Below are 25002 nucleotides of genomic sequence, written 5' to 3'. Positions count from 1 at the left end.
AGCCAGTAAAATTTAAAGTAGGCCTTAGTTAGTTAAAAGCTATTACGCCCGCTGGCATGTAGGGCAGCAATGACGGTCCTCTACTTCTGTCTGTCTTTGGCCATTTTCTCCAGTGTGTCTCAGTTGTACTTCATTCTCTTCATGTCTCAGCACTATGCAGCCATGTTGTCCTGGGCCTCCAACATTTCCATCATCCTTCAGGCATCCATTGAAGTGTTATCTTTACAATGGCATCTGACTCCCTTCTCACATGTCCTATCCATCTCCAGCATCTTCTTATGATGGTAGTGGTCATTTCCTTGTGGTGGCATCTCAGGAGCAGGTAGTGGTTGGAGATTGCCTTTGGCCAAAAGACACAAAATGCAGGCCTTAGTCTTCTCTAAATTATGCCAAGGCCAAAATGGATTTTGCTAGTCCTGGATTGTGGAGCAGAAGGTGGCTTTAACATCATGTTTGCTCCTGCTTTCCTCAGCTGCACCAAATTTAATACTATGATCAAAAGTAATTCTGTATTCCCAGTAGTGTAGCAGAGTGACATCCAATAGCATGCTCCCTCCTGACAAAGTGTGGTTCTGCAAACAGCGTGCCCTTGGTTCCCACTAATAATGTTATTCAGAGCCCAGAATACTTAAAATCAATATTTTCCTTTCTTGGACCAAATGTATTCATTTTTTATAAAACAGTCTTCTTTGGCCCTTCAGGCCCAAACTATTCATCCATGAGGCTTTCAGTTCACCCCTGTTCCAAAGCTTTGGGTTCCCAGTTAATCTGAGTCAAGAGCTATGCCATTATCACTGCAGTTCATGGCCTCTCTGGAGAGTCTGTTCCATTGGTTTGCTCCTGCTTTGGTGTCCATCCACCTTGTCTAAGGGGATTCCACAGCTGCCTTTCACAGGGCTGTGCTATGATTCAGGTTTCACCATTCTCCACTCTGATTCTGGTTCTAATCCTAAGGAGCCTGTCTCCTGACCCAGTATTCCCCTGCAATTCTTCTCTCAAGGCTATCTGTCCTCTTTCTCCTCCAACAGTTGGCTTTAATCATGCTTAGAAGATAGATCCTGACTAACTCTGGGGCAGCACCATTCCCTAGTTGGTGTGCTGCTGTTTTGATCACCTCTTCCTGAATAGGGATTTGCTCTTAGCTGTCATCCCAGCGGCCATGTTATCTCTGTTGTGATAATTCAGCCTACACATCGACTCTAATTGTGGGCTCAATGTTCATATGTGAAAATTCATAACATGTCACAATAACCTATAATAGCAGATGTTCATGAAGATGATATGGACGGCAGATAGCGATATAAGTGTTATAATTGTGCTTGGAAAACAGGAAAAGTGTGGGAACAGAAATCAGTGAACCAAAATTGGTGTGTTTTAAAAAGTAGACCCGATTGGTGGACAAAATAGAGGCTGTATCATTGCTCCCACAATTCTTTTGGTCCCTTTTACTCATTTCATCTGAATGCCGAACACTATCAGTGATGAAATGTGGTCAGTCTTTAATAACAAGTGCTTCAGCTTTTCTCAGCTAACTTTTTATTTCATTTCCCTAAAAGGAGAATTTTTACCATCTTTTATACCATCTACAGGTATGTCTACACTATGAAACTAGGTCAGATGTATTTAAGTGAACATTTAGCCTCTGATTTTACAAAACTGTCACTGCATGTTCCCACTGTGCACATTTGTTCGGCAGAGTGCATCCTTAGTACCAGGGTCTCTCACCAACTCAGGGACAGATGCATTGTGGGCAGCTATCCCACAGTTCCTGCTGCCAACTGGATTCTAGTTTAGGCTCCCAAAGCCAGATAGGACAAAAATATTTCTGTGGATTGTTTTGGGAACATATCACAAGACTCTCATGATGTGCATGCCTTACCTCCTTACCTCCCTGAAAGTAATGACAAATAGCTTGGCTGTACTCCAGGAATATCCCTTCCAGATACAAACAGGGACCACTCAGGGATATTTTTGGTGGGGATCGGCAGATGGTGAATTACTTCAGGGCTGGGATGTATAAAACATTCTCCATTTCACCAAGGTAACCATGTGTGGTGATACTCTCTGGAGGGCAACAGGTGGAAAGAGAGTGGATGGTGTAGGAGTCTGGACAGTGGCCAGCACCTTTCGCTGCTATGCTGCATGCTGCAATGATGCTAGGGCAGTTAATGCTAGTGTAGCACGGAAAAGTGTCCTACCGCATTGGATGGAATAAGTCAGCCCTCTCCAGAAACGTTCTGTACCTTCAGCATACCTCCCAAAGAGGTTTCTGGAGAGATCTGTGGAGGAGTCCCAGCCCCTCTCTAGGCACATATGCAGCCTTTTCTCAAGTGCACCCTCACCTTTGTGGGAGTGGCCACCACTGTATCCCAGTTATTCACCTCCAGTTAAATAACAAACACAATTGCATTTCCCTATAGTGTGCTTAGAAATGTGCACTCTCCTGAGATGCCTTCCCCACTATCACAGTTTTGCAACTATAGGCCCTGGGAGGGGATTGGCTCCAGAATTTGGGAAAAGCCCCAGCTATTGGGGAGAATTGATCCTCCACTTGCCTGCTAACCATTCTGTTCCTCTTCCTCATCAACAGCGTCCTCCTTCTTGGTGCCCAAGGCTGTTTCAGACTCTTGGGAGGTATCCATGGAGAGTTTTGGGGTACTGGTACTTGCTGACTCCCACCAAAAATGTCCCTGGGTGGGCCCTGTTTGTATCTTGAAGGGATATTCCTGGGCTACAGCCAGCAGGTTCAGGAGGAAGATGGTGCCATTTTGCAATGCCTGTCTCTCTCCATACAAAACCCAATGCTGCTACTTCTCACAAACAAACAAAAACACTCAAGCAACAGCCACATTGCTATTGGAAAGGGGGCATGTAATTTGCAGCCATTAATCATAGAGATCTGAAAAACAGCAGCAAAAGGCTCCTCCTCTTCCTTGAGAGAACTTACTACACCTGCTAGTAAACTGTACCCCAGTGCCTACTGAGAATGGCACGTAGCTGCTCATAGAAACAGTATATCTGTGGCTCAGAGCCAGGGCAACTGTTCTCTTCCCTTGTCTTTTGGTATACTTGTCTGAGTTTTTTTTATTTTCATGCAGGACTGTTGTGTGTCCCGGGTGTAGCCCTTATTCCCCAGACACCAGATTTTGCCATAGATGTTAGTTTTCTTCTGCTGGTTTGGAGCTGTACCTGCACAGACTCTCCCCGCCCATGTCAAAATCAGATGCAGTCTCTCCTGTATGCTGCACGGTGGAGCATGTTTGCAGCCCTCAACATGCGTGGTCAGATGTGCTGGTGAGTTTTCCAAGCTGATCACTCATGAAATGAAATTTAAAAGCTCCTGGGGTTTTTCCTGTATATGTGGCTGAAGAGCAGTGGAGTTGGAAGTGCTGTCTAGAACAGTCACAGCAGAGCACTCTGGGACATTTTCTGGAAGCCAATCCTGTCAAAACACACATGCTACGTCTACACTAGCACACTATGTTGAAGTACCCTAATTCGAAGTAAGAACATCGAAATAGGCTACTTCCATGATTATCGTCTACATGTCCTCCAGGGCTGGCAACGTCGATGTTCAACGTCGAAGTAGCAACAGGGAACGTCAAAAGGAGCCACCCTGGAAGGAAATGCTGAGCGTCCACACACACTAGCACCCCCTTTCGAAATAAGGGACCAGGAAAGACCGCGGACCAGGTCACAGAGCACACTAGCCCTTCTGGGGCAGCTGCAAGCCACTCCTTTAAAAGGTCCCTCCCAGACACACCCGGCCTGCACAGCACGAGGTCTGCAGAGCAGTAGCCACTCTCTCGCAGACCAAGTCACAGCAGATATGGACACCCAGCAGCAGCAGCAGCAGCAGGAAGCGAAGGCCCTCCAGGTAGTCATCCAGGGGACAAGCGCTCTGCTAGGTGCTGCCCGGGAGGCTGCCCAGTGGCTCCTGCCAGAGGAGCCCTCCCCGGAGGCAGACGGAGACACCCTGACCACTGGGCTCCCCTCTTCCTCCCTCACCGGCTGCTCCCCCGCCTCTGGAGCTACCCCACCAGCTCCAAGTGGTGGAAGCAGCTCGTCATGCAGGACTGGGATGATGATATGTGGCTCTGGAACTTCTGCATGCACCGGCAGACCTTTCTCGAGCTCTGCCAATGGCTCACCCCAGCACTGAGGCACCACGACTCCCGGATGCGGCACACCCTCCCCGTTGAGAGGAGGGTCACAATAGCTGTGTGGAAGCTGGCCACTCCAGACAACTATCGCTCCGTGGGACACCAGTTTGGAGTGGGAAAGGCCACGGTCGGGGCCGTCATCATGGAGGTAAGGAGGCCCAGGCACGCACCTACTGGGGGGCCAGGGGGGCCGGGAGTGGGCTTGGGGAGGGAGGGAGGGGCCAGGTGTGGGGCTGGAAAGGGAGGGGCACCAGGGAGGGACAGGCTGGGCAAGTGGGGTAGCCGGGGAGGTCCCTGGGAGGGGGGCCTGGGGGAAGGGCCCTGGGGCACCCTGCACAACCTCATGGGCACCTGTGTTCCCTCCCAAGGGTGGTCCATGCGCTTAACGCCATGTTGCTCCAGAGGGTCATCCGACTTGGGGACCTGGACACAGGCGTCGCTGGATCCGCCTCCATGGGGTTCCCGAACTGCTTCGCGGCCTTGGATGGGACCCACATCACCATCCGCGCCCCGGACCACAGCGGAGGAAGATACACAAACTGCAGGGGCTACCACTCCGTGGTCCTGCAGGCCATGGTGGACAGTCAGGGCCACTTCCAGGATGTGTACGTGGGCTGGCCCGGCTGCACACACAACACCCGTGTTTTTAGGAACTCAGGCCTGTGCCACCGGATGGAGGCAGGGACCTACGTCCCCCAGAGGGAGATCCCTCTGGGGGACACCACCATGCCCCTCTGCCTTGTGGCAGATGCGGCCTACCCTCTCCAGCCCTGGCTCATGCGCCTGTACACCAGCTACCTCAACGCAAGCCAGGAGTGGTTCAATGCCCACCTGAATCATGCCTGCCAGGTAGTGGAGCAAACATTTGGCCGTCTGACGGGCTGCTGGCGGTGCCTCCTTGCCTGAATGGATGTCAGCCTCCAAAACATCCCCCAGGTTGTGGGAGCATGCTGCACACTCTATAACTTCGTTGAGAGCAAGGAGGAGGCTTTCGTCCAGGGGTAGGTGGTCGACGCCGGCACGGGCACGGCCGCCAGGCCCACCATGCTGAGGTATGGGTCCGCAAGGCCCTGCGGGCCCACGTCAATCAGGGAGACCCCTGAGCACCTCCCTGGCCTTCCCCAGAAGAACCCACCCCACACACCACCCGCACACCTCCCCCAACACCTGCATGCCACCCCACCAACAAGCACACGCCTCCAGCTTTTTGGAAAATAACACGTTTTTGTTTGTTTTTTTTTTAAACTGGATAACTTGTTTGGTTCACCAAAGAAACTACAACTAATATACAAAAAGGGGGATAACTATATACATGGGCCAACAGCCTAGCCGTCCACTGGGACCCCATCAGTCCGGGGTGGGGGTAGAGGGGCGTGAGCCCTGGCGGGTATGGCTCGCAACCCCCCCTCCCCGTGTCCGTGGTCCCCGGCGTGGCCGGCTGGGGGCTCGGAGGACCGACAAGTATGGCCGGGATGCCTCCACTGGCTGGTCTTCAGCCCCAGTGGGCTCTGTGGAGCTTGCCGTTGGTGAGGCAGGTGGGGCGGCAGGCGGGGCAGCAGGCAGCAAGGTGGGTGGAGTGGCGGGGAGGGCAGCCCAGGGGGTAGCGGGGGGGCAGGAGCCGGGCAACGGCCTCCCGGATCGACCTGGCTATGTCCCTGAAAACCCCCATAAAGTCCTCCCATGCCACCCACCGCTGGGTGGACTCCTCCTGCTCAAAATGGAGTCTTTCCTCTGCCACCTCCGTCAGCTGCCAGAGAGCTTCCAGGAGCTGAGTGTCCATCGGGGCCATCCCCAGAGTCCGGCGGTGGCAGGACCATCCCACTGGCCTTGGGGGTGTCTCCGGGAGCTGGCGGTGGCTGACCTCCAGCGGGCTGTCAAGGACAACAGAGTGCCTGGCTGCCTGGGGCGTTTGGATGCTGCAGCTGGAGAGAGGGAGGGGAAGGCTGTTAGTACAGTGCCGTGGCCCGTTCTCCCCACCCCCTCTTGGGTGCTGGGTCTCTGTCCCCGTCGGTGGGTTTGATGTCCCTGTTGGCTGTTACCATGGCATTGTCCCCCCGCCCCCGGGGTCAAGACTGAGTTCTGCCCATGGGTATGGGTGCTGATGGGCGCTGATGGCCATGCCACCATCCTGGGACTGTACTGGGGCTGGGCATTCGCAGGTTGGGGTCCACTAGGGGTGTGTGAGGCTCCCGGTCATAGCTGGTGCCCCTGCCCTGTGGCCCATGAGTGTGTGCTCTGTGGAGTACGTACCTGACCGTCCATTGCCATGGTCAGGGGAAGCCCAGCTGGTGCTCTGGGAGGGGAGGTTGCTGAGGAGCCCACCCTTCTCGCTGCTGGACCCCTCCTCAGCTGTCCCGAGGTGGGGCTCCTCAGGTGGGCCCCGGGATGCAGGGCTGGCATCCAGCCTGGACTCTGGTTCCGAGGACTGCTGGGGCTCGTCAGCCATGGTGTCAAGGGTGGCCAGTGGGGAGGAGGTGTCCTGGGGGCCCAGGATGGCCCTGAGCTCCATATAATAGGGGCAAGTGGTGGGGGCAGCCCCAGACTGGCTGGCCGAGTCCCGGGCCTGGGCGTACCCCTGCTGCAACTCCTTCACCTTACTCCGGACGTGATCCGGAGTGCAGGCAGGGTGACCCTGGGTGGCCAGGCCCTCGGCCAGTTGGGCGAACGCTTCTGCATTCTGCCGCTTGCTCCCCATCACGTGGAGCACCTTCTCTTCACCCCAGAGCCCCAACAGGTCTCGGAGCTCAGCCTCCGACCAGGAGGGGCCCTGCATCCTTTTGGCCCCCTCCTTGGCTGCCGGGGGTGCCTGGGTCCCCTCAGGAGGGGAGCTCTGGGGGCACTTGGGGGGCTGGCTTGAGGCCATGGGTGGAGGCAGTGGAGATCGACGCCTCTGAAAAGCGTGCAGGGCGAGCACGTGCCTGTGCTGCTGCCTGCACACTCTCAGCTTCCTGCCCCAGGAAATCCGGGTCCGTGGTGCCTTTAAAGGCTGCTGCGTGTGGGGACCACAGAATGTCTCAAACCCCCAGCTGATGGCCGCCATTGAGGATCCTGCTATTTCGAAGTAGCAGGATGCGGATCGTCTACACACACCCTATTTCGATGTTCAACGTCGAAGTAGGGTGCTGTTCCCATCCGAGGATGGGAATAGCGACTTCAACGTCTCACCGCCTAACGTCGAAATAGCACCCGGCGCGTATAGACACGACGGGTGCTATTTCGACGTTGTGCTGGCTACTTCGAAGTAGCTGGCTAGTATAGATGCACCCACAATGTTGTGTCTCCACTTCCCCTAAGTGAACCCAGAAATGCCAGTTGTAGCACTACACTTCTCACTGAGATGGAGGACAGGGATGAATTTTACAAGTCCTTTAGTTTGGCAGAAAGGGCTCCATAGTGTGGACACACACATTATAAATTTGACTTAATGTGGCAAATGTTGATTTAATGCCTTTATGCAAGCCAGCCTTCAGAAACTATGAAATGGGTAGTTTTCCGTCCAAAAAATCTTTCCAGGCATTGAGCAAGGGAACAACCGGTATTGTTGAAATCAAAGCCTTATTTAATGTTTTATATTTCAAATGCTGTAACTGTTTTCCTTTTCTTTTTCTTTAATAAAAGGTTAAACAGTTTTCAATGGCATAGTTTTAAGCAGGCAAAGATCACTGTTTACTAAACTTGGGATCCTATTTAATGTTGAACAGTGACTAACTTATATCGGCACCTTTGAACCATTATTCCAATATAAATTAATACAATAACTTTAAAGTGGACAGGTCACCCTCTAACACACAAACAATACATTTTCATGTTGTAAGAGCTATAAATTACTGAAAAGGTCTCTTTGTAATTCGTTCCTTTCTCTTTCCTACAGTTCATTTTATTACAATGCTCATGCTTTTTGCAGCTGCTGCAGAGTATCTGAGGGTGCAAAATAATTTCCGTTAAAAGCCCATTGACTTTCTGTACTCCACAATTTGTAAAAAATTTACCTTTCAGTCTAAAATTTTCAATGCTTGGTGTCTACTCGGAAAAGAATTACTTTGGAATACTTGAACAAAATCCCTGAACCCACTTTAAACTGACAAGAAAGGAAAAATATAACAGTCCCACTTTAAAAAAAAAAACAAAAAACTATGACCACCTTGATTTTAGCTAGATAATTGTATCTATTATTAAAAATGTCAGACTTTATAACATACTAAATTTAAAAAAAGGATAATATTGAATTGAAATAATAGTTTTGAACATGTTCTGTGCATCTGATATGCTTTTCAAATGAACAAATGCTTTGGTTCCCGCTTGTGACATCACAATGCTATTTTTGACTCACTAGATACTTATCAGGAACATTGGCTACCATGGGACAATATACTTTAGTGGTAGGTGTCAAACTCTGTGTGATGAGGACAGAATCATATGTTGGTTTACAACTTGGGTTACAAAGTTAGTGGAGTATTGTCCCGTATCCATTGTTAGAGCTCCTGATGGCCGCGTCTACACATGCATGCTACTTCAAAGTAGCGGTGCCAACTTCAAAATAGTGCCCGTCACGGCTACACGTGTTGGGTGCTATTTCGATGTTAGGCGGCGAGACGTCAAAGTCGCTAACCCCATGAGGGGATGGGAATAGCGCCCTACTTCGAAGTTGAACGTCGAAGTAGGGCACGTGTAGACGATCCCTGTCCCGCAACATCGAAATAGCGGGGTCCGCCATGGAGGCCATCAGCTGAGGGGTTGAGAGACGCTCTCTCTCCAGCCCCTGCGGGGCTCTATGGTCACCGTGTGCAGCAGCCCTTAGCCCAGGGCTTCTGGCTGCTGCTGCTGCAGCTGGGGATCCATGCTGCATGCACAGGGTCTGCAACCAGTTGTCGGCTCCGTGGATCTTGTGTTGTTTAGTGCAACTGTGTCTGGGAGGGGCCCTTTAAGGGAGCGGCTTGCTGTTGAGTCCGCCCTGTGATCCTGTCTGCAGCTGTTCCTGGCACCCTTATTTCGATGTGTGCTACTTTGGAGTGTAGACGTTCCCTTGCAGCGCCTATTTCGATGTGGTGCTGCCCAACGTCGAAGTTGAACGTTGATGTTGCCAGCCCTGGAGGACGTGTAGACCTTATTCATCGAAATAGACTATGTCAATGTTGCTACATCGAAATAAGCTATTTCGATGTAGCGTGCATGTGTAGATGTAGCCGATGTGTGCAATTACCCAATCTCCATGCATAGCTTGAATAACTGCACATCCAAAGTGTGTCAGAGGAAGGGCACTTCACAATCAGTTCCTGGTGTGAAGGGAAAATAAATGTGAATGAAGGAAGTATGATTAATAGAAAAGTGGGGCTGGAAGAGACATCAAAAGGTTGCCTAGTCCGTTCTCCCACCACCAAATAAACCTAGATCATCCTGACAGATGTTTCTCTATCCTTTTCTGTAAAACCATTGAAGATGGAAATTTCACAACCTCCCTTACTAGTCTGTTCCAGTGCTTAGCTATCCATAGCATTGGAATGTGTTCCCATTCCCATAAACATCCCTTGCTACAGATTAAGCCCATTAATTCTGATCCCACCTTCAGTGGAAAAGGAGAACAATGGAAGACAATTATCAGATTCCCTCCTCGGACTTCTTTTCTCAAGACTAAACTCACCCAGTTTTTTTTAACCTTTCTTCGTAGGTCAGGTTTTATAAGTCTTTTTCCATTTGTGGTGTTCTCCACTGTACTCTCGAATTTGTTCACATTTTGCTTAGAACTGGACATAGTACTTCAGTGACACCTCACGAGAGCTGAGTAGAGTGGAACAAACACCTCTCATGACATACATATGATACTACTGTTAATTTACCCAGAATATTCACATTGTAGGCTCACACCATATATCCATTGGTTCACATTTTGTGTGTTTTCTGTGAAGCCCATTTTTCCCCCCAATATTATTGCCTAACCAGTTGTTTTCTATTTTGCATTTGTGATTTTGATATTTTTTACTTCATAAGTGTAGTATTCTGAACTTGGTTTTTATTGAAACTTTTCTTGTTGATTTCGTACCAGTTCTTCAGTTTACCTAGGTCCTTTTGATTTCTAATCCCTTTATCTGAGGTAGTAGCAACCCCTCCCAACTTCATGATATCCACAGATTTTGTGTGTGTACTCTTCTTTCCTTTAACCAAGTCTTAGATCAAAAAAAATGTTTGAAAAGTGCCACATACAGGCCAGATTCCTGATAGGTAGAGCTTGCACGTTTGACCACAATCTATTGACAACTATGGTTTGATCATAGTTTTTCAATCTGCTATGCACACACTTTATACTTATTGACTCTGTATCAAATTTTTCATTTGCTTATGAGACTATCATGTTAGACAGTGTCAAAAACTAAAATTATTTTAAAATCAAGACAAATCACATATGTTGCTTCTATGTGCTGTGCCAGTGACCTCACTGAATAGGTGATTGAGCCCTCTATTCAATTTCTGTGCCAAAATCCAAGGAATGAAAGAGTCTGCCAAACTGCTTATGTAAATCCCCAATATATCTATTGGTTTACAGCAAGGCCCCCAGATTTGCAGATTTAAGGTTCACAATCTCAATTATTTGTGAGCAGGGCTGCCATTTCCTGGGGCTCCAGGCAGGGAGCAACGGCAGCCCACTTCCCCAGGGCTCTGGGGTGTTGAGTGCTGGCGGCTGCCATATTTGTGAAATTCAACATTCATGAGGGTTCTCAGCACCGAACCCTTGTGAATGTTGCAAGTCTACTGTACGTGCATTGAAGAAAGAGACAGTTACTTTGTGTAATCACAATTTGGCGTTTGCCATCTCATGGAGCTCTGAACTGATCATCTACAGGATGCTAACCAAGGGGCCACAACCATACTGTCTAGGAGAGCCTTCTGACATCAGTTCCCAATGTGCTTGGAATCGGGGTAGGTGGGAAACATTGGTCGAGGCTGTATGGGGCTGCATGTTTGGGGGAGGAATATGCTGAATATTTGATGATTGTAATGATAGATCTTTATGTTCAAGCAATTTCTTCCTAAACTTGGTGACTCAAAGCCATATAACACTGATCTAGACTGTTACATTGTTTGGAGTCACCAAGTTTAGAAAGAAATTGCTTGAACATAGAGCTCTATCATTACATTCAAACATATGGCGTGTTCCTCCCTCCTCCATAAGAGAACAGACACTAAACGAGGGAATGAGGTCTGTTTCTGTACAATAATAATAAGGTGTGTAGATGCTTTTGAATAAGTGAATGGCCCTGGCCAATTTCAAAGCTTGCTCCTTTGTCTGCATAAACCTTTCAGCTATCCATTGGGGTAGCATCACTTGTGTCCCAGGCACCATGGGTAGAGGCACTGGCATCATAAAAACTAGTGCAGAATCCATCCCATGTGAGGAAAGGAGAGAAGCTACTTTAAGCAGCAAGAATCAGGGAGGAGGAGAAGTGCACCTCAGGGTATGGGCTAAGTGAACACAAGCACAAGACTGGCTTTTAAATCTGTTTTTGCTGTGCAAATAGTTTAGTTGATCCAGACTGTAGATCTCTCGGAAGAGATCTGCTGTTCGGGAGTGTTCTGTCAACATCTTTTGTAAGGAGAAAATTTCTGAGGCAGGCCATGGTTTGTGCTAAAGACCTCGTATTTGAATCTTAAAGTCTGGAGTAGGCCTATAATACAGAAACCTAGTTAGCAAGAGTGGAAAGCTACACCTGCTGGGCCCCCCTCATCTCAATCACAAGACCCAGGGCAAGTCATCCCAGATGGAACAGGGCCTTGGAGTTTGAAGGGAGGGATAGTTGCCCCAGCAACCACATTCCAAGGAGAGGCCCTGCATATGAGAACTGAGACATGGTGGCCTCTCCTCTCCTATCCCAGGCTGGTACTCAAAACAAATATGGTGTTCTATGCTGTTACTGTCTTTTGCTTTAATCTTCTAGATGAGCACCCCTGGATGTGCCCGTGTGAAGGTGCCATCATTACTCTTGTAGACCCATCCATCCATTTAGACACACAGATGTTATTGCATGTTTGCTTTGTTTTAATAACTTGTTAAGGAAAACCACATGTATTAGAGAGAAAATGTTCTTTTAGCAATGAGCTGGGATACTTTTTAGATTATTGCCTTATTGTGCTCATTTCATCTTGCTTCTAGGACCTATCCAGGCTTGGGTAACATCCATGCAATAGTTTCCCCCCATGATCAATAATCTATATAATCGATTGTAACCTATTGTCTGATGGTGATCACTGAGCCTAACACGTGAAGTGACACCACGCCAGTGCTGTGTGTAATAAACCCTCTTGCTTGCTTCATATATGGTGTCCAGGCTTTGTTCCAACATCATTATACACCTCTTTCCTTGAGGAAGAAGGAATGTCTCTACTGAGGGGGATTTTCCTACATTTCTTCCTCTGTGGATGGGCCAAATATTGGGAAGGCCTTTCCCGAAAGAACAGTCAGCAGGAACTACGCAAATTCAGTTAAAAATTTGTATCTCTCTTGCTGACAGTTCTCTGCAATCTAGGCACAGCCTAAGGCTGTGTCTACACTACAAGATAAATTTGAATGTCAAGGCTTTAGATTGATATTAAAATGTGGCTGTCTTCACACATAATACTGTTAACTTGATTTACTGAGGCATAATGCTGATTACAGAATATTGATATTACAGGACAGGTATACCATCTATCTCAAATTTAAAAATCTCAGATCAAGGCTAGTATGGAAGCACCATGTCCTTAATTCAAATTTGTTAGCTTTCAGAAGTGTCCCATATATATTCCACAAAGCTATGTGGTGACCCTCCAAGTATGGCTGCTTCATTGCGCACTGCTGTCAGGTGTGCAGGAAGAAGGTCAAAGTAAGCCCAAGAAGTCTGGATTGAATTTGAATGAAAATTTGAATTTGAATTTAGCAGCCCAGCCCTGCAAATATAAAGGGTATCCATTATGAAAAAATCCCTTTGCCCATCTCTTTGCACCACATCAGTAGCCATTGCACCACATAGGTAGCAATTATCGGTAGACCTGTACTGCAATCATGCGTGCTCAGGGTAGTGATCAACTAGCACATCTTAGGCTCACAAGTGAACCCCACCTTGGACCCACCAGGAGATTCTGGATCTCCTTGCCATTTGGGGAGAACAGTAAGTGGTGAAGAGACTTCAGGTGGCCAAGAGAAATGTGGCCATCTATGATCAGATGGCATGTGAGACGGCAGCCTGAAGTTACTCCCGGGACTCTACGCAGCGCTGGGTGAGGGTGAAGGAACTCCAGCAGGCCTGTCAAAGTCTGGGCAGCCAACCAGCAGTCAGGGTCAGCTCCATGGACCTGCACCTATTATCAACATTGCCACATGTTTATGGGGAACGACCTTACCACGGACCTTGAACTAAATTGCAATAATTTGGAGGCTCTGGCATGGATTCCAGGTTGAGCATGGAGGAGCAGTGTGGACCAGAGGAAGAGGGTAATGGAGAGGAGGAAGGGAGCAACGAGCAGGGGACAGAGGAAATTGTTCCGGACAGCCCTGAGCTCTTCACCATTGACCTGGAACCGGTCCCCTCCGCAGTAGGCCCCTCCATGCTGGTCCCTGAGCCATCTGGAGTGACTGGTTCAGGTGAGTCTTTATTCTACATGCTAGAAGTGGGTTGGGGTGGGTATGGCTATAGGGTTTTGCATAGGTACATGTTTGCTAGTTGTACTTCTGTGCCCCTAAGAACAGTGTGTTAATGTTTCTTTGGATGGAGCGCTTCTACTTTTTGGAGCTCTCCTTGAAGACCTTATCCAGGCACTCTTGTATCTTTTTTCACAAGATTCTTGGGCAGGCCTGACTTCTTGTGGCTTCAGGCAGCCAGATAGAGATATGGTGTCATGGTATCACACAGCATTTTAGCAGATTTTCCAGGCTTTTGGTCACACAGCAGGAGTAGCTGTTTAGTTTTTGGATGGTGTTGTCTTCTTTGGCAACCTACAGCAATTCACATCTTTTTTTTGTTTTTCCTTCCCTAAGATGCTTCCTGCCCCTTCCCATTGGCCTTCAGAAGCTGGTGGGCGCTCCATTCCCCACTCCACAACACGGTTTGAAGGTCCTGGTGGGGAGGTTGCCCCCACATGTCCCTTTCCAACCAGCATTTCTTTTCATTTTTAATGCTCCCACCCCCATGCCATGTGGCTGCCGTACTCTGCTGGGTGTTTCCCCTTCCATGTCCCTTACCAAGCATTATTTGTTTTCTTTTCTTAGGAATCCTCCTGTGCCATGCCAGGGATTCCTCTGCTGTGCATTTCCTCTCCCATGTCCCTTTACATACATCCTTTTTTGTGCATTGAAGCCTCACACACAGTTGTCCATTTCTCACTGCCACAGGACAGCCGGCCAGGACACCTGCTTGCTGTCCCTGATTTGCAGACCTTCCCATTCCCACCAAAATAGGACAATTGCTTATAATTTTCTATGTCGACAAAGCATTGTGATGGAGAAGTGATGGCAAGTGAGATATTGTGAAATACACACTTATGGTGCCTTCCTTAATAACTCATCTGTCCTTCAAATTATACTTTCAGTGATAAGTGACAGAAAGACCCATTCATTGCACTTCAAAGCACATTATGTTAATTGTACCTAAATTTTGACCTTTATTTCCCACACCCAGTGCCTGATGTTGCAGAAAAAACAGGAGATGCAAGAAAGCAAAATCAGATATGATTATTCAGCACATGCAAGACATTCGTGCAGAGTGTAAGAACTTGAAAAAGGATACTGCTCAGTGTCATCACAGTACAGCTGAGTGGCATCAGAGTCAAGTAAAATTCAATGAGAGAATGCTTGACCTGCAGCAGAAGCAAATGTCCATAATGAATGAGGTCGCAGCAAAGCATACTAAGGGTCACGGCAAAGCATACCCAGGTCACTACAAATCTTGTAATGGCCATTACTCAGCAGATAGCGATCCTGCACTCCCTGCTTGAGTTGCAGAGGGACTCCCAAGCCAGCAGGGCATCAGCTGATACCTGCTGGCCAGAGTCTCTTGAGGAAGGGGTGCCCACCCACTGTTGTCACATTCCCCACGATGAGTCCCCTGAGGGCAGATAACCCCCCCCCCATCAGGATCCCCAAATGTGGGGAGGGAGGATAAGGCTACCTTGCCGCTCCAGCCCCAAGGACCATTGCAAAAGACTATTTGAACACCCTTGAGAGAGCTTCTTTTCCCAGCCACTTAAACATCTAACCCCAAAATAAAATCATTCCTTTGAGCTCGGTGTGATTTCTTGTCCTGCAGGAGTTGGTGGGTGGTGGGGAGGGTGAATGCACCTGAAGGCACATCTGCCCAGTGATACTCCCTTGTCCTCAGCAGGCGTGCAACTGAAGGAACTGGGGGTGGGTGTGGGGAGCAGTGAAACTCCCTAGTTCCACCAAAGAAGAGCATTCGTTCATTATGGCATGGTTGATTTATTAGCATTATGGCAGAGATGTAGATAGGTACCATGTGCATTACAGATCATTCATAAAGCTGTTGTTTAAAGCATCCCTTATTACTGAAGCCTGACCATGGGTACCGGTGAATGGCAGCATAGATGGCCGTGAGTAAGCCCTGCCTATTGCCTCCACTTCAGAATGCCATAAAGGCTACGTCTACACGTGCACGCTACATCGAAATAGCTTATTTCGATGAATAACGTCTACATGTCCTCCAGGGCTGGAAACGTCAACGTTCAACTTCGACGTTGGGCAGCACCACATCGAAATAGGCGCTGCGAGGGAACGTCTACACGCCAAAGTAGCACACATCGAAATAAGGGTGCCAGGAACAGCTGCAGAGAGGGTCACAGGGTGGACTCAACAACAAGCCGCTCCCTTAAAGGGCCCCTCCCAGACACAGTTGCACTAAACAACACAAGATCCACAGAGCCGACAACTGGTTGCAGACGGTATGCATGCAGCATGGATCCCCAGCTGCAGCAGCAGCAGCCAGAAGCCCTGGGCTAAGGGCTGCTGCACACGGTGACCATAGAGCCCCACAGGGGCTGGAGAGAGAGCTTCTCTCAACCCCTCAGCTGATGGCTGCCATGGCGGACCCCACTATTTCGATGTTGCGGGACGCGGATCGTCTACATGTGCCCTACTTCGACGTTCAACTTCGAAGTAGGGCGCTATTCCCATCCCCTCATGGGGTTAGCGACTTCAACGTCTCGCCGCCTAACGTCGATTTCAACGTCGAAATAGCGTCCAACACATGTAGCTGTGACGGGCGCTATTTCGAAGTTTGGCACTGCTACTTCGAAGTAGCGTGCACGTGTAGACGCAGCTATAGACAGGAAAGTCTCCCACCTTGATTCACATATGTTGTGCAAAATAGTGCACGCTGTAATAACAGTGGGGACATTAGCTTCAGAAATGTCCAAATGGGTCAAAAAACATCGGAACCTCACTTTCAAATGTCCAAAGGCACATTCCATGATTATTATGCACGTGCTCATTCTATAATTAAAGTTTTCCTTGCTGGGGACCAGCTCTCCTGTGTAGGGTTTCATCAGGCTGGGAAGCAGAGGGCAAGCAGGGTCACCCTATATAACAATTGGCATCTCCACATCCCCAGTTGATTTTCCAATTGGGGAAAAGTCCCATCCAGGAGCTTTTCATACAGTCCTGAATTTTGGAATATGCACATGTCGTGAACCCCCTCCCCCCCCCCCCCCAGAGCAGCCAGTGTTGATGTTGGTAAAATGGCTTTTGTGATCTACCAACGCCTGCATGGCCAAGCAGAAGTACCCCTTTCGATTAATATGCTCCAATACCAGGTGTGCCTGGGCCACGATGGGGATGTGTGTGCCATCGCTTGCCCCACCACAGTTAGGAAAGCCCTGAGCAGCAAAACCATCCACTATGGCCTGTACATTTCCCAGGCTCACAGTCTTCCTGAGGAGACACGGACCAATACCATGGGTGACCTCCATCACATGGACCCCAGTGTAGGTCTGACCACCCCAAACTAATTTGCTACTGACTGGTAACTGTCAGGGGTTGCAAACTTCCACAGCTCAATTGCCATTAGGTTCTGTACTGTTAAAGCCAGGCTCATTTTGATGTTACTGCATGTCAGGGTGGGTGCCAGTGCATCACACACTTCCATAAAGGTGGACTTGTGCATGTGAAAGTTCTGCACCCACTTCTGGTCATCCTAGGACTCCAAAACAATGTGCTTCCACCAGTGTATGCTGGTGTCTCAAGTCCAAAAATGCTGCTCCACTGTCATCAGTGCATTCATGGCAGCCACTAGGTCAGCATTCTTGGTCTGTGGTAGGCACAACTGCTGTTCCAAAACACCAACCTCATCGTTGTCATCAGTGGTGAAGGCAGCAACAGCAGCACCACTAGGATAGACAAGCGTCATCGAGCTTTGGAATTGAAGGAAAAATTGTGTGACAGCCTCTGTGATTGCCAAAACAATCTGTGCTATGATTTGGAGCATTCATGGATCCATGCTTGTGCTGCAATCCTGTAGCACGAAATGGCATGATCTCCAGTTCTTTCTTCGTCTGGTTACTGTTGCAGTGAATTATGGGATTCCAACACTAAACACCCACAAGCAACTGGGGCTAAGACTCTGTGGGATAGGTGCCCACAATGCGCAGCGCATGCTGCTGAACTTGCATGGGGAAACGAAGGTGCAGAGATTCAACATGAACAAAAGGTGGGTCGAATGTCAAGAAGCTTTGTGTACGCATTATTTGAATTCATGATATTGAGATTAAGTATTCAATTTTATTATATACTAAATTTATCTTATAGGGTAGACACTGCCTAAGTGAGAGTACATATAGGAGGGGAAGTGGTTGTTAACAAGCAAGGAGATATTCGTTAGTGTGCATTAAACAACCCTATTTTAATTTCTGTTACTTAGATTACTTAGATTAAAAGCCAGTAATTAAATATTGTACGGGTCCATAAACTGATTGAATGTCTGGAAGCATGACATTTAATGCCTTTGATTAGATATGCCCCTTCCTCTGTACGGTGTACCTTCTCCAAGTAGAGATTGAACTGCTCACATTTGAGGTCTCATCCAAAGCTCTTAAAATTCAGTGGAAAAGCTGAAACATGTCAGTATTCTTTGAAGCAAGCCCTTGAGTCTTTCGACTGCAGTGCGTTCCTTTTTCCCCACCCAAAGGCAGATCTTCGTTCTGAACACAATTAAATGTGCGCAATAGTATTCCACTTTACACATTATGCATATTTTACTTTCTCACTCTGAATATTTATAACTAAACATGATTTTATTTGCCTCATTTATTTTAAGAGGAAGTTTTTATGGGGGAGAAATTTGACACACACCAACATGGGAAGGAATACGCAGTCCCATAGTGTTGTCAGTGTGTAAAATTTCTTTAGTCGAGAGCATTACAAAGGCTAAACCCCAGTGGAGCCAATAATGAATGGGGTTACAGCTAAGTCAGTACAGTAAGAGGAAACATGGTTTGTACTTGTAGGATGGTACTACTTTTAATACACTGATTCTGAAATCCTTTCATTACTGCACTGAATAAATAAGCCGTAATTCTTATGTTGCCTCTTGAATTTATACAAAAAGTTAATTAAATGTTATATTTGTAAAATGAATCATTTATAGCACATATGTTTCTGACAAGATCTCAGAATGTTATATGGTGACATAAATAGTCTTATGGACCAAGCCCATAAATATAAAGGGGAGAGAATTTCTATTAAATAGTATTAGCAATGGAGTTGGTTATGCCTAATGTAAAGAACAATGTGATGAACTGGAAAACAGTATTATGTTCACTAGGTCAAGTCAATGCATAGTGGATCTGTGTAGCAGAAGTAAAGTCTGGTGATCAAATGTATTGGCAAACAAAAACATAAATTATTTTAACTAGACAGTGAATTATATATTGATTGACTCACCCAAATGCATTACATTCTGATGTATAGTAATAAATTATTTTGCAGACCCATTCTAAGATCTGCCACAGAACATAACACAGTGTATGAAATGATGAAACTCATTCCTGACATCAGAGTTCAGCTTTCTGATGATGAACTGAGGGAACTCAGCATGTGTACTATCAAGGAATACTGGGTGAAAGGAAGCACAGGTAACAATTCATCTGTCACAATGATTTTCTTATCTGGTTATAAAATACAGATCGCATTTCCAGTCATGAAACAGATATGTTCTCTATCTTTGAATATATTATACACATTGAGCTGCTCTTGTCTGACGCCTTTGGGATCTGATTGGAGCTGGATGAGAGAATTTGCAGGAAGTCAATATTTTCTTGCACATACGCAACACTTCCACTCCTGATTGGGCACTTAACATTTAGGGCTAAATTACAGCTAAATAACAGCACAGAACCCTGAAAGCCAGGACAGGTGGCTGTATGGGACCATGGGAAACTAGGCCACATCCATGACAAGTTGTCATCCAGCTAACTAAAATCATGATGGATTATGGAGTTTGGCAGAAGAGAGAGTTCTGGATTAGAGATGTTCAACCTGTAGTGTGTCAGGGATTTGCTTCTGGGGTGAGACATTTTTGTCACTTAAAGAGACTGTCAAGGTGGTGACAAGGGTAGATTAGATATGCTTTGAGGGGAAAAATAAATTTCCATAGTAAAAAAAAAATTCTGGAAAACATTTTTCTTTTTTCATTTTTAGAGTGAATTTTTAGCACAATGTTTAAATTCTAGTCATACTAGACTGTGTTAAGAAACCCACAAGGATATTTGTCTTCAAGAAAAAATCTTCATCTAGGAGGACTTGCAGATTCTGAACAGTACTCGGTGACTATGAATTGGAAATACTAGCCAAAGTTTTAAAGGGTGACTAGTGATAGGTGCTTCAATTTCTGGATGTTCAATGTGACCTTTTACCAATCCTGCTCTGTATTAGAGCACTGCTTTATTCCTATAACTACGTTGTAGTAAGAAATGTCATTTCTCCTAATGATTCTCTCGTATTCTTGGCAATTAGAAGTCCAGAAAGACCTGTTATAATTTATTCGATGAGAGATACTAATATAAAATCCCTGCAGATTAGACTTTTTAAAAGTTCATGAACTTTTTCTTTTCAAAAGCTTCTGATAGCTTCTCCAAAATTAGGCTAACCATGCATGATACTCATGTCATCAAGTAATGCCGTTTTGTACTGTACATCATCAGAATGCCATTGCTTTGATGTATAACATTAAGTGTCATTGCTTTTTTTGATGGATGATACCAAGCGCCTTTGCTCTGTTGATGGATAATACAAAGTGTCGTTGCTCTTATGATGTATTCTAGTGAGAGGACAGTGTTGCTGTAAAATATGTTTTGAAAGCAAGTTGCTCTGAGTTATCCATCATCAGGGCAATGGTGCTTCGTGTTATTTAACCTCATGGTGGCATTGACATGATAATACATAAAATAAATTTTAACCTATTGATTTGTGCTCATTACACAAAACAAGAGTGGGGGGGAGAAGACCTAATTTAAATTTCTTGGGAGGGAGTGGAAATATGGAAATTAGAAGTAATTGGCTAATAAACATTCTGATTTTAACTGTTCTAAAATGAAGTAGCAAGTCATTAACCGTGCTGCCTTTAGCTTGGTTAACTCCTTTTGGCACATGCATCCCTCATTCTGCACACCCCATCCCCACGCCGCCACCCCAAAAACAAGTGAGAACAGGTAGCATCCATATCCCCTTGTATTACTGGAGGTTAGCAATGAGATTGTATCAATACAACTCCAACACATCCATTTATTTTTAAATGCTGTATTCCAATCATCCTTTAAATGTTTGAAATAATGCATCAAAAATGAATATGGAACTCAAACCAGGGAACTCAGAACAGAGCAGAATATATTACAGCATGGCTGTGTAATTAACAGGCAGACTGAACTAGAATGTGAACAGGCAGGAACTACATTTGCATAATGATGTAGAGATAATGAATAGGACAAATTTAAAGTAAAAGCTAGTGATTCAAATGATAATCCTGAAAATTGGCATCTCAATTCACTATACAAATATGCAAGAATTGGGGACTTCACTGTGAATTACCATACATATCTTGGTCACTGGGATATTTATGTTATCTTAGATTGAGTGCCCTATTGATTTTTCAGCGGTTAATTCAAAATCACAATGCGGTGTAAAATGGTCGCTAAAATTGCTGATCACCAAACAGAGTATGAGATAAAAGCTAATCTTAATGACTCAGCCTGTCACATATTGCCTTAAAGACGAAGTTGCTTTGCATCACTGTGCAATCTTTTCCAGTTCTCTGAACATGGCTACGCAACATTTTCAATCTAATTGGATGCTATGACCCAAAAATAAACACTAAATTGATTTTATACTAAGTAAAACAGACTCAATAAAATTAATACATGCCAGACATGGTTTTTGTCTCAGAAGATTATCTTTCAGAGAACAGTTTAAAAATTTTTTTTTTCTCTCACACACGAACAAAGTCTATAGCAAGAGTTGCTGCACAAATTTTCTTTTTGGGTATCTTTTGGAAGTACTAAGGGTGCAACATTTTCTGACTTCTGTCAAAGGACTGACATATATCACAGGACTGGTACTGCATGCATTAAATCAATGACATACCTCACACTGACATCTGTGGGTGCTGGATAAGGCCCCCACCAAAAAAAAAATCTGTTAATGGTATTCCTAACAGATATATTAAGTTTCTAAGAGTTTACAGCTACTGTGTTTTAATTGACTATTCTACTACTTCTCTTGCTCTGCATTAATCATACTTATAAAATATAGCATTCTGAAGTCATATGCCACTTACTCAGTAGATTGTCAAAAATAATGACCCCAAAAATATTACATTTGATTTCAACATTTGGTAATTCTAAAGAATTCTGTATTTTAAGGAATAAAGATATTTTTCAAATTTGTGCGTGTGCTTTGCGCTGGCATGAAGAGTTTTCTTGATGGCTCTTGCATCAAAGGTTTTGCAATTGTTACTTAGCAATTAAAGTTTGCCTGGGTTTTAGTGGAAAACTTTGATCCTGGATAGAGACATGAGTACACTTACCTTTATACATGTGAGTAGTTCCACTGAATTCAACATAATGTTGTCAGAATCTGGCCTTATATTTGCAGATACAACATTATGAGGTGTTGGAGGCCCTAAAGAAGAGAAGAACTAATTCAAAAGGCCTTTGAGAATCTAGAAATTTCTAACAAAATGAGTTTTGGAACTAGAAATATAGCATATTATTACCTCTGTTTAAAAATACTTCCAAATAAAGGTATTCATACAGGTGAAAAAGTGATAATGCCAAAAGAGACTTATTGGGTGATGGTGGTCAATGAATTGCACAGGATCTTGCAGCAGGATACAATTGTATAACTTTGGACTGTTACTGCAGTCACTTAATGTTCCAGGACAGGTTGTTTCCATTCATGTGTTGTTTAGACTACTGCAAAGAATATGGGCATCAGAGTGTCACAGAGGTGGTCCCAAACAAGAGGGAAAGTTGGAGAAAACAACAAATGAGAGAAGATGAAATGACTGTAATCATCTACAAACATTTTAAGAATGTCAGTGCTTAAGAAGGTGAAAAAATTATGATGGAGGGGGCTTAAATTAGTGAAATGGATGGAAATGAAAAAAGGGTATTTAGGACTGATTGTAAGACACACTACTTGACAATGAGTGCTCATGGGACTAATTCAGGCTACTAGTACAACTCTGATGTATCTAAACTGGCAGAGTCAACTTAATTAGTTACAAGTAACATAGTGTGGTTTGTTTTCACACAGCAGCCTTTCTGCTATCAATCATGCTTTCTCTCAACACTTAGCAAATTACTTAACAGCATTTTAGTGAGTGCCTTCTGAGACCTGCTGTTCAGCTATTCCACAGAATATTGACAATTACAAAGCATTGTGGGAATTTTTAAAGAGCCCCCTTTTACGCTTAAGATTTTGGGAATTCTTTTTGGAAAATCTAAGTCCTCTGCCTCAGAGGTTGTAGCGATTGATTTCACTTAGGGATATCTGTGGCATGGTCTTTGATAGTTGGATAACTGAGTGGCTAGGTCACAGAGTAGGTGGCCAAAAATGGGGGAGGAAGTGCTAGCCGCATGTTCCTTGTTCTCTTGGCCCAGGAACACTCAATCAATCCCTAATTGGGGCATGGACCCAATAATCCAGATTTCTTAGTGGGTTTCTCCTTTTTTCCAGAGGGGTAGAGTGGGGCTTACATGCTCCTGTGGTTGCTGATCAGACTGTGGTTCCTGCACTTGACCGCCTCACTTATCCCTGAAAGTCAGCTCCAAACTCAGCCAGACCTCCGTTCTTTTCTCTTCCCTCCAGGGTTGGTATTGGTTGCAGGGGGAGGGATAGCTCAATGGCCTCCTAAATGCAGGGTTGTGAGTTCAATCATTGAGGAGGCCATTTAGGGACTGGAGCAAACAGAAGTTGGGGATGGTGCTTGGTCCTGCCAAGAGGGCAGGGGACTTGACTAGATGACCTCCCAATGTCCCTTCCAGTTCTAGGAGATGTGTATCTCCTTTTTTCCTCCATCTCTCGAGGTTTTTAAGTCCTGGCTGGGATGACTTAGTGGGGGTTGATCCTGCTTGAAGCAGGGGGCTGGATTAGATGACCTCTTGAGGTCCCTTCCAGCCCTATGATTCTGTGATTCTGCAAGTAAAGCTGGGTGGATATAGTTGGTCCCAGAGTTTTTCTTAAAGACCTGGGAAGCTGGACCCTCCTTCCTTCATTCCCTCACAGCGTTTTTCTGATTTTTTGTTACATCTTTCGGCCTCTGGAGATTAGTGCTTGACATGGCACAAAACAAATCACTCTATGAGGTGTCATGAGGAAAGACAGGCAAATTTTTGTACATTTACATTGTCAAACAGAACCATGAGGACAGACTCTTTACTTTCTTGTACTGCAAAACTCATCATACAAAATCTGCTCCACCTGAGGATATGAGTGAAAAAAGTTCATGATGTAAGAAAATGGAACAATTCCAGCTTGTACAATAAGGGACGGGTGAGAGAGGAATATTACTCCCTCTTCCTAACAGGGACATAACTGGTGTTTCTCTACCATATATAGTTAATGTGAACCTCACCACCTCTTTGCTCCATTGGTCCGTCACTGGCCAGGTCCCGGCCGAACTATAGAGGTTCAACCTGTATATGTGTTAAACTATCTGTAGTAGACTGAAAAATTAAATGAAAATCTTGTTTTGTTTTAATTTCAAGTTGTTGGCAATCAAGGTTTCCATGTCATATTGAAAGGCTCTGCTAGACCTCAAGCAAGGTTTTACAAAAGAATGCTTGGAGAAGAGTTTCATTCATCATATGAAGCAATATCAACTGCCAGTCAAGCTACAGGCCGAACAGTGGTAAGCTTTGATAGAGATACTCTGTTCAAGTAAGTAATAAGAAAAAGACAACTAGTAAAGTTGTTTATATTGATAAAAGGGAATTTTGTTAGTTCTACAGGGACATAACATTTCTCCTCTCTTTTTTTTATCTTTTGAAGCATTCTGCTAAACTTACCTTTCAAGCTTTTTCCTTTGGAGCAAGAAGTGGTCCTTTTAATTTTCTGTAAAGTGTAACGATTATGTAACACTGTAATTAGGTCTCAGAGGGGTAGTCAGGCTAGCCTGTATTGGCAAAAACAATGAGAGATCCTGTGGTACCTTATAGACTAACAGATTTGTTGGAGTAGAAAATTTCATAGACAAAGACCCATACGTGTTAAATTTGTCAGATCTGATGAAGGGGGTATTTGCCCATGAAAGCTTATGCTCCAAAAAAAATTAGTCTATAAGGTGCCACAGGACTTCTTGTTGTAATTATG

At 45.6% G+C, this 25002-nt stretch overlaps 1 protein-coding gene across 1 annotated transcript in view; it reads left to right on the top strand.

Annotated features, from left to right (window-relative positions):
* CNBD1 (cyclic nucleotide binding domain containing 1) overlaps nucleotides 1–25002 on the top strand; it is a 350612-nt gene that overhangs the window by 176761 nt on the left and 148849 nt on the right. Inside the window, exons 4-5 of the mRNA XM_074985440.1 lie at nucleotides 19123–19268; nucleotides 24399–24541. Coding sequence (XP_074841541.1) covers nucleotides 19123–19268; nucleotides 24399–24541 — 289 coding nt within the window. The remainder of the gene's footprint in view (nucleotides 1–19122; nucleotides 19269–24398; nucleotides 24542–25002) is intronic.

This window comes from Carettochelys insculpta, chromosome 2 (genome assembly GCF_033958435.1).
Source record: "Carettochelys insculpta isolate YL-2023 chromosome 2, ASM3395843v1, whole genome shotgun sequence".
In the NCBI taxonomy this organism is placed as follows: Eukaryota; Metazoa; Chordata; order Testudines; family Carettochelyidae; genus Carettochelys; species Carettochelys insculpta.
This window is presented reverse-complemented; position numbering and strand designations above follow the sequence as displayed.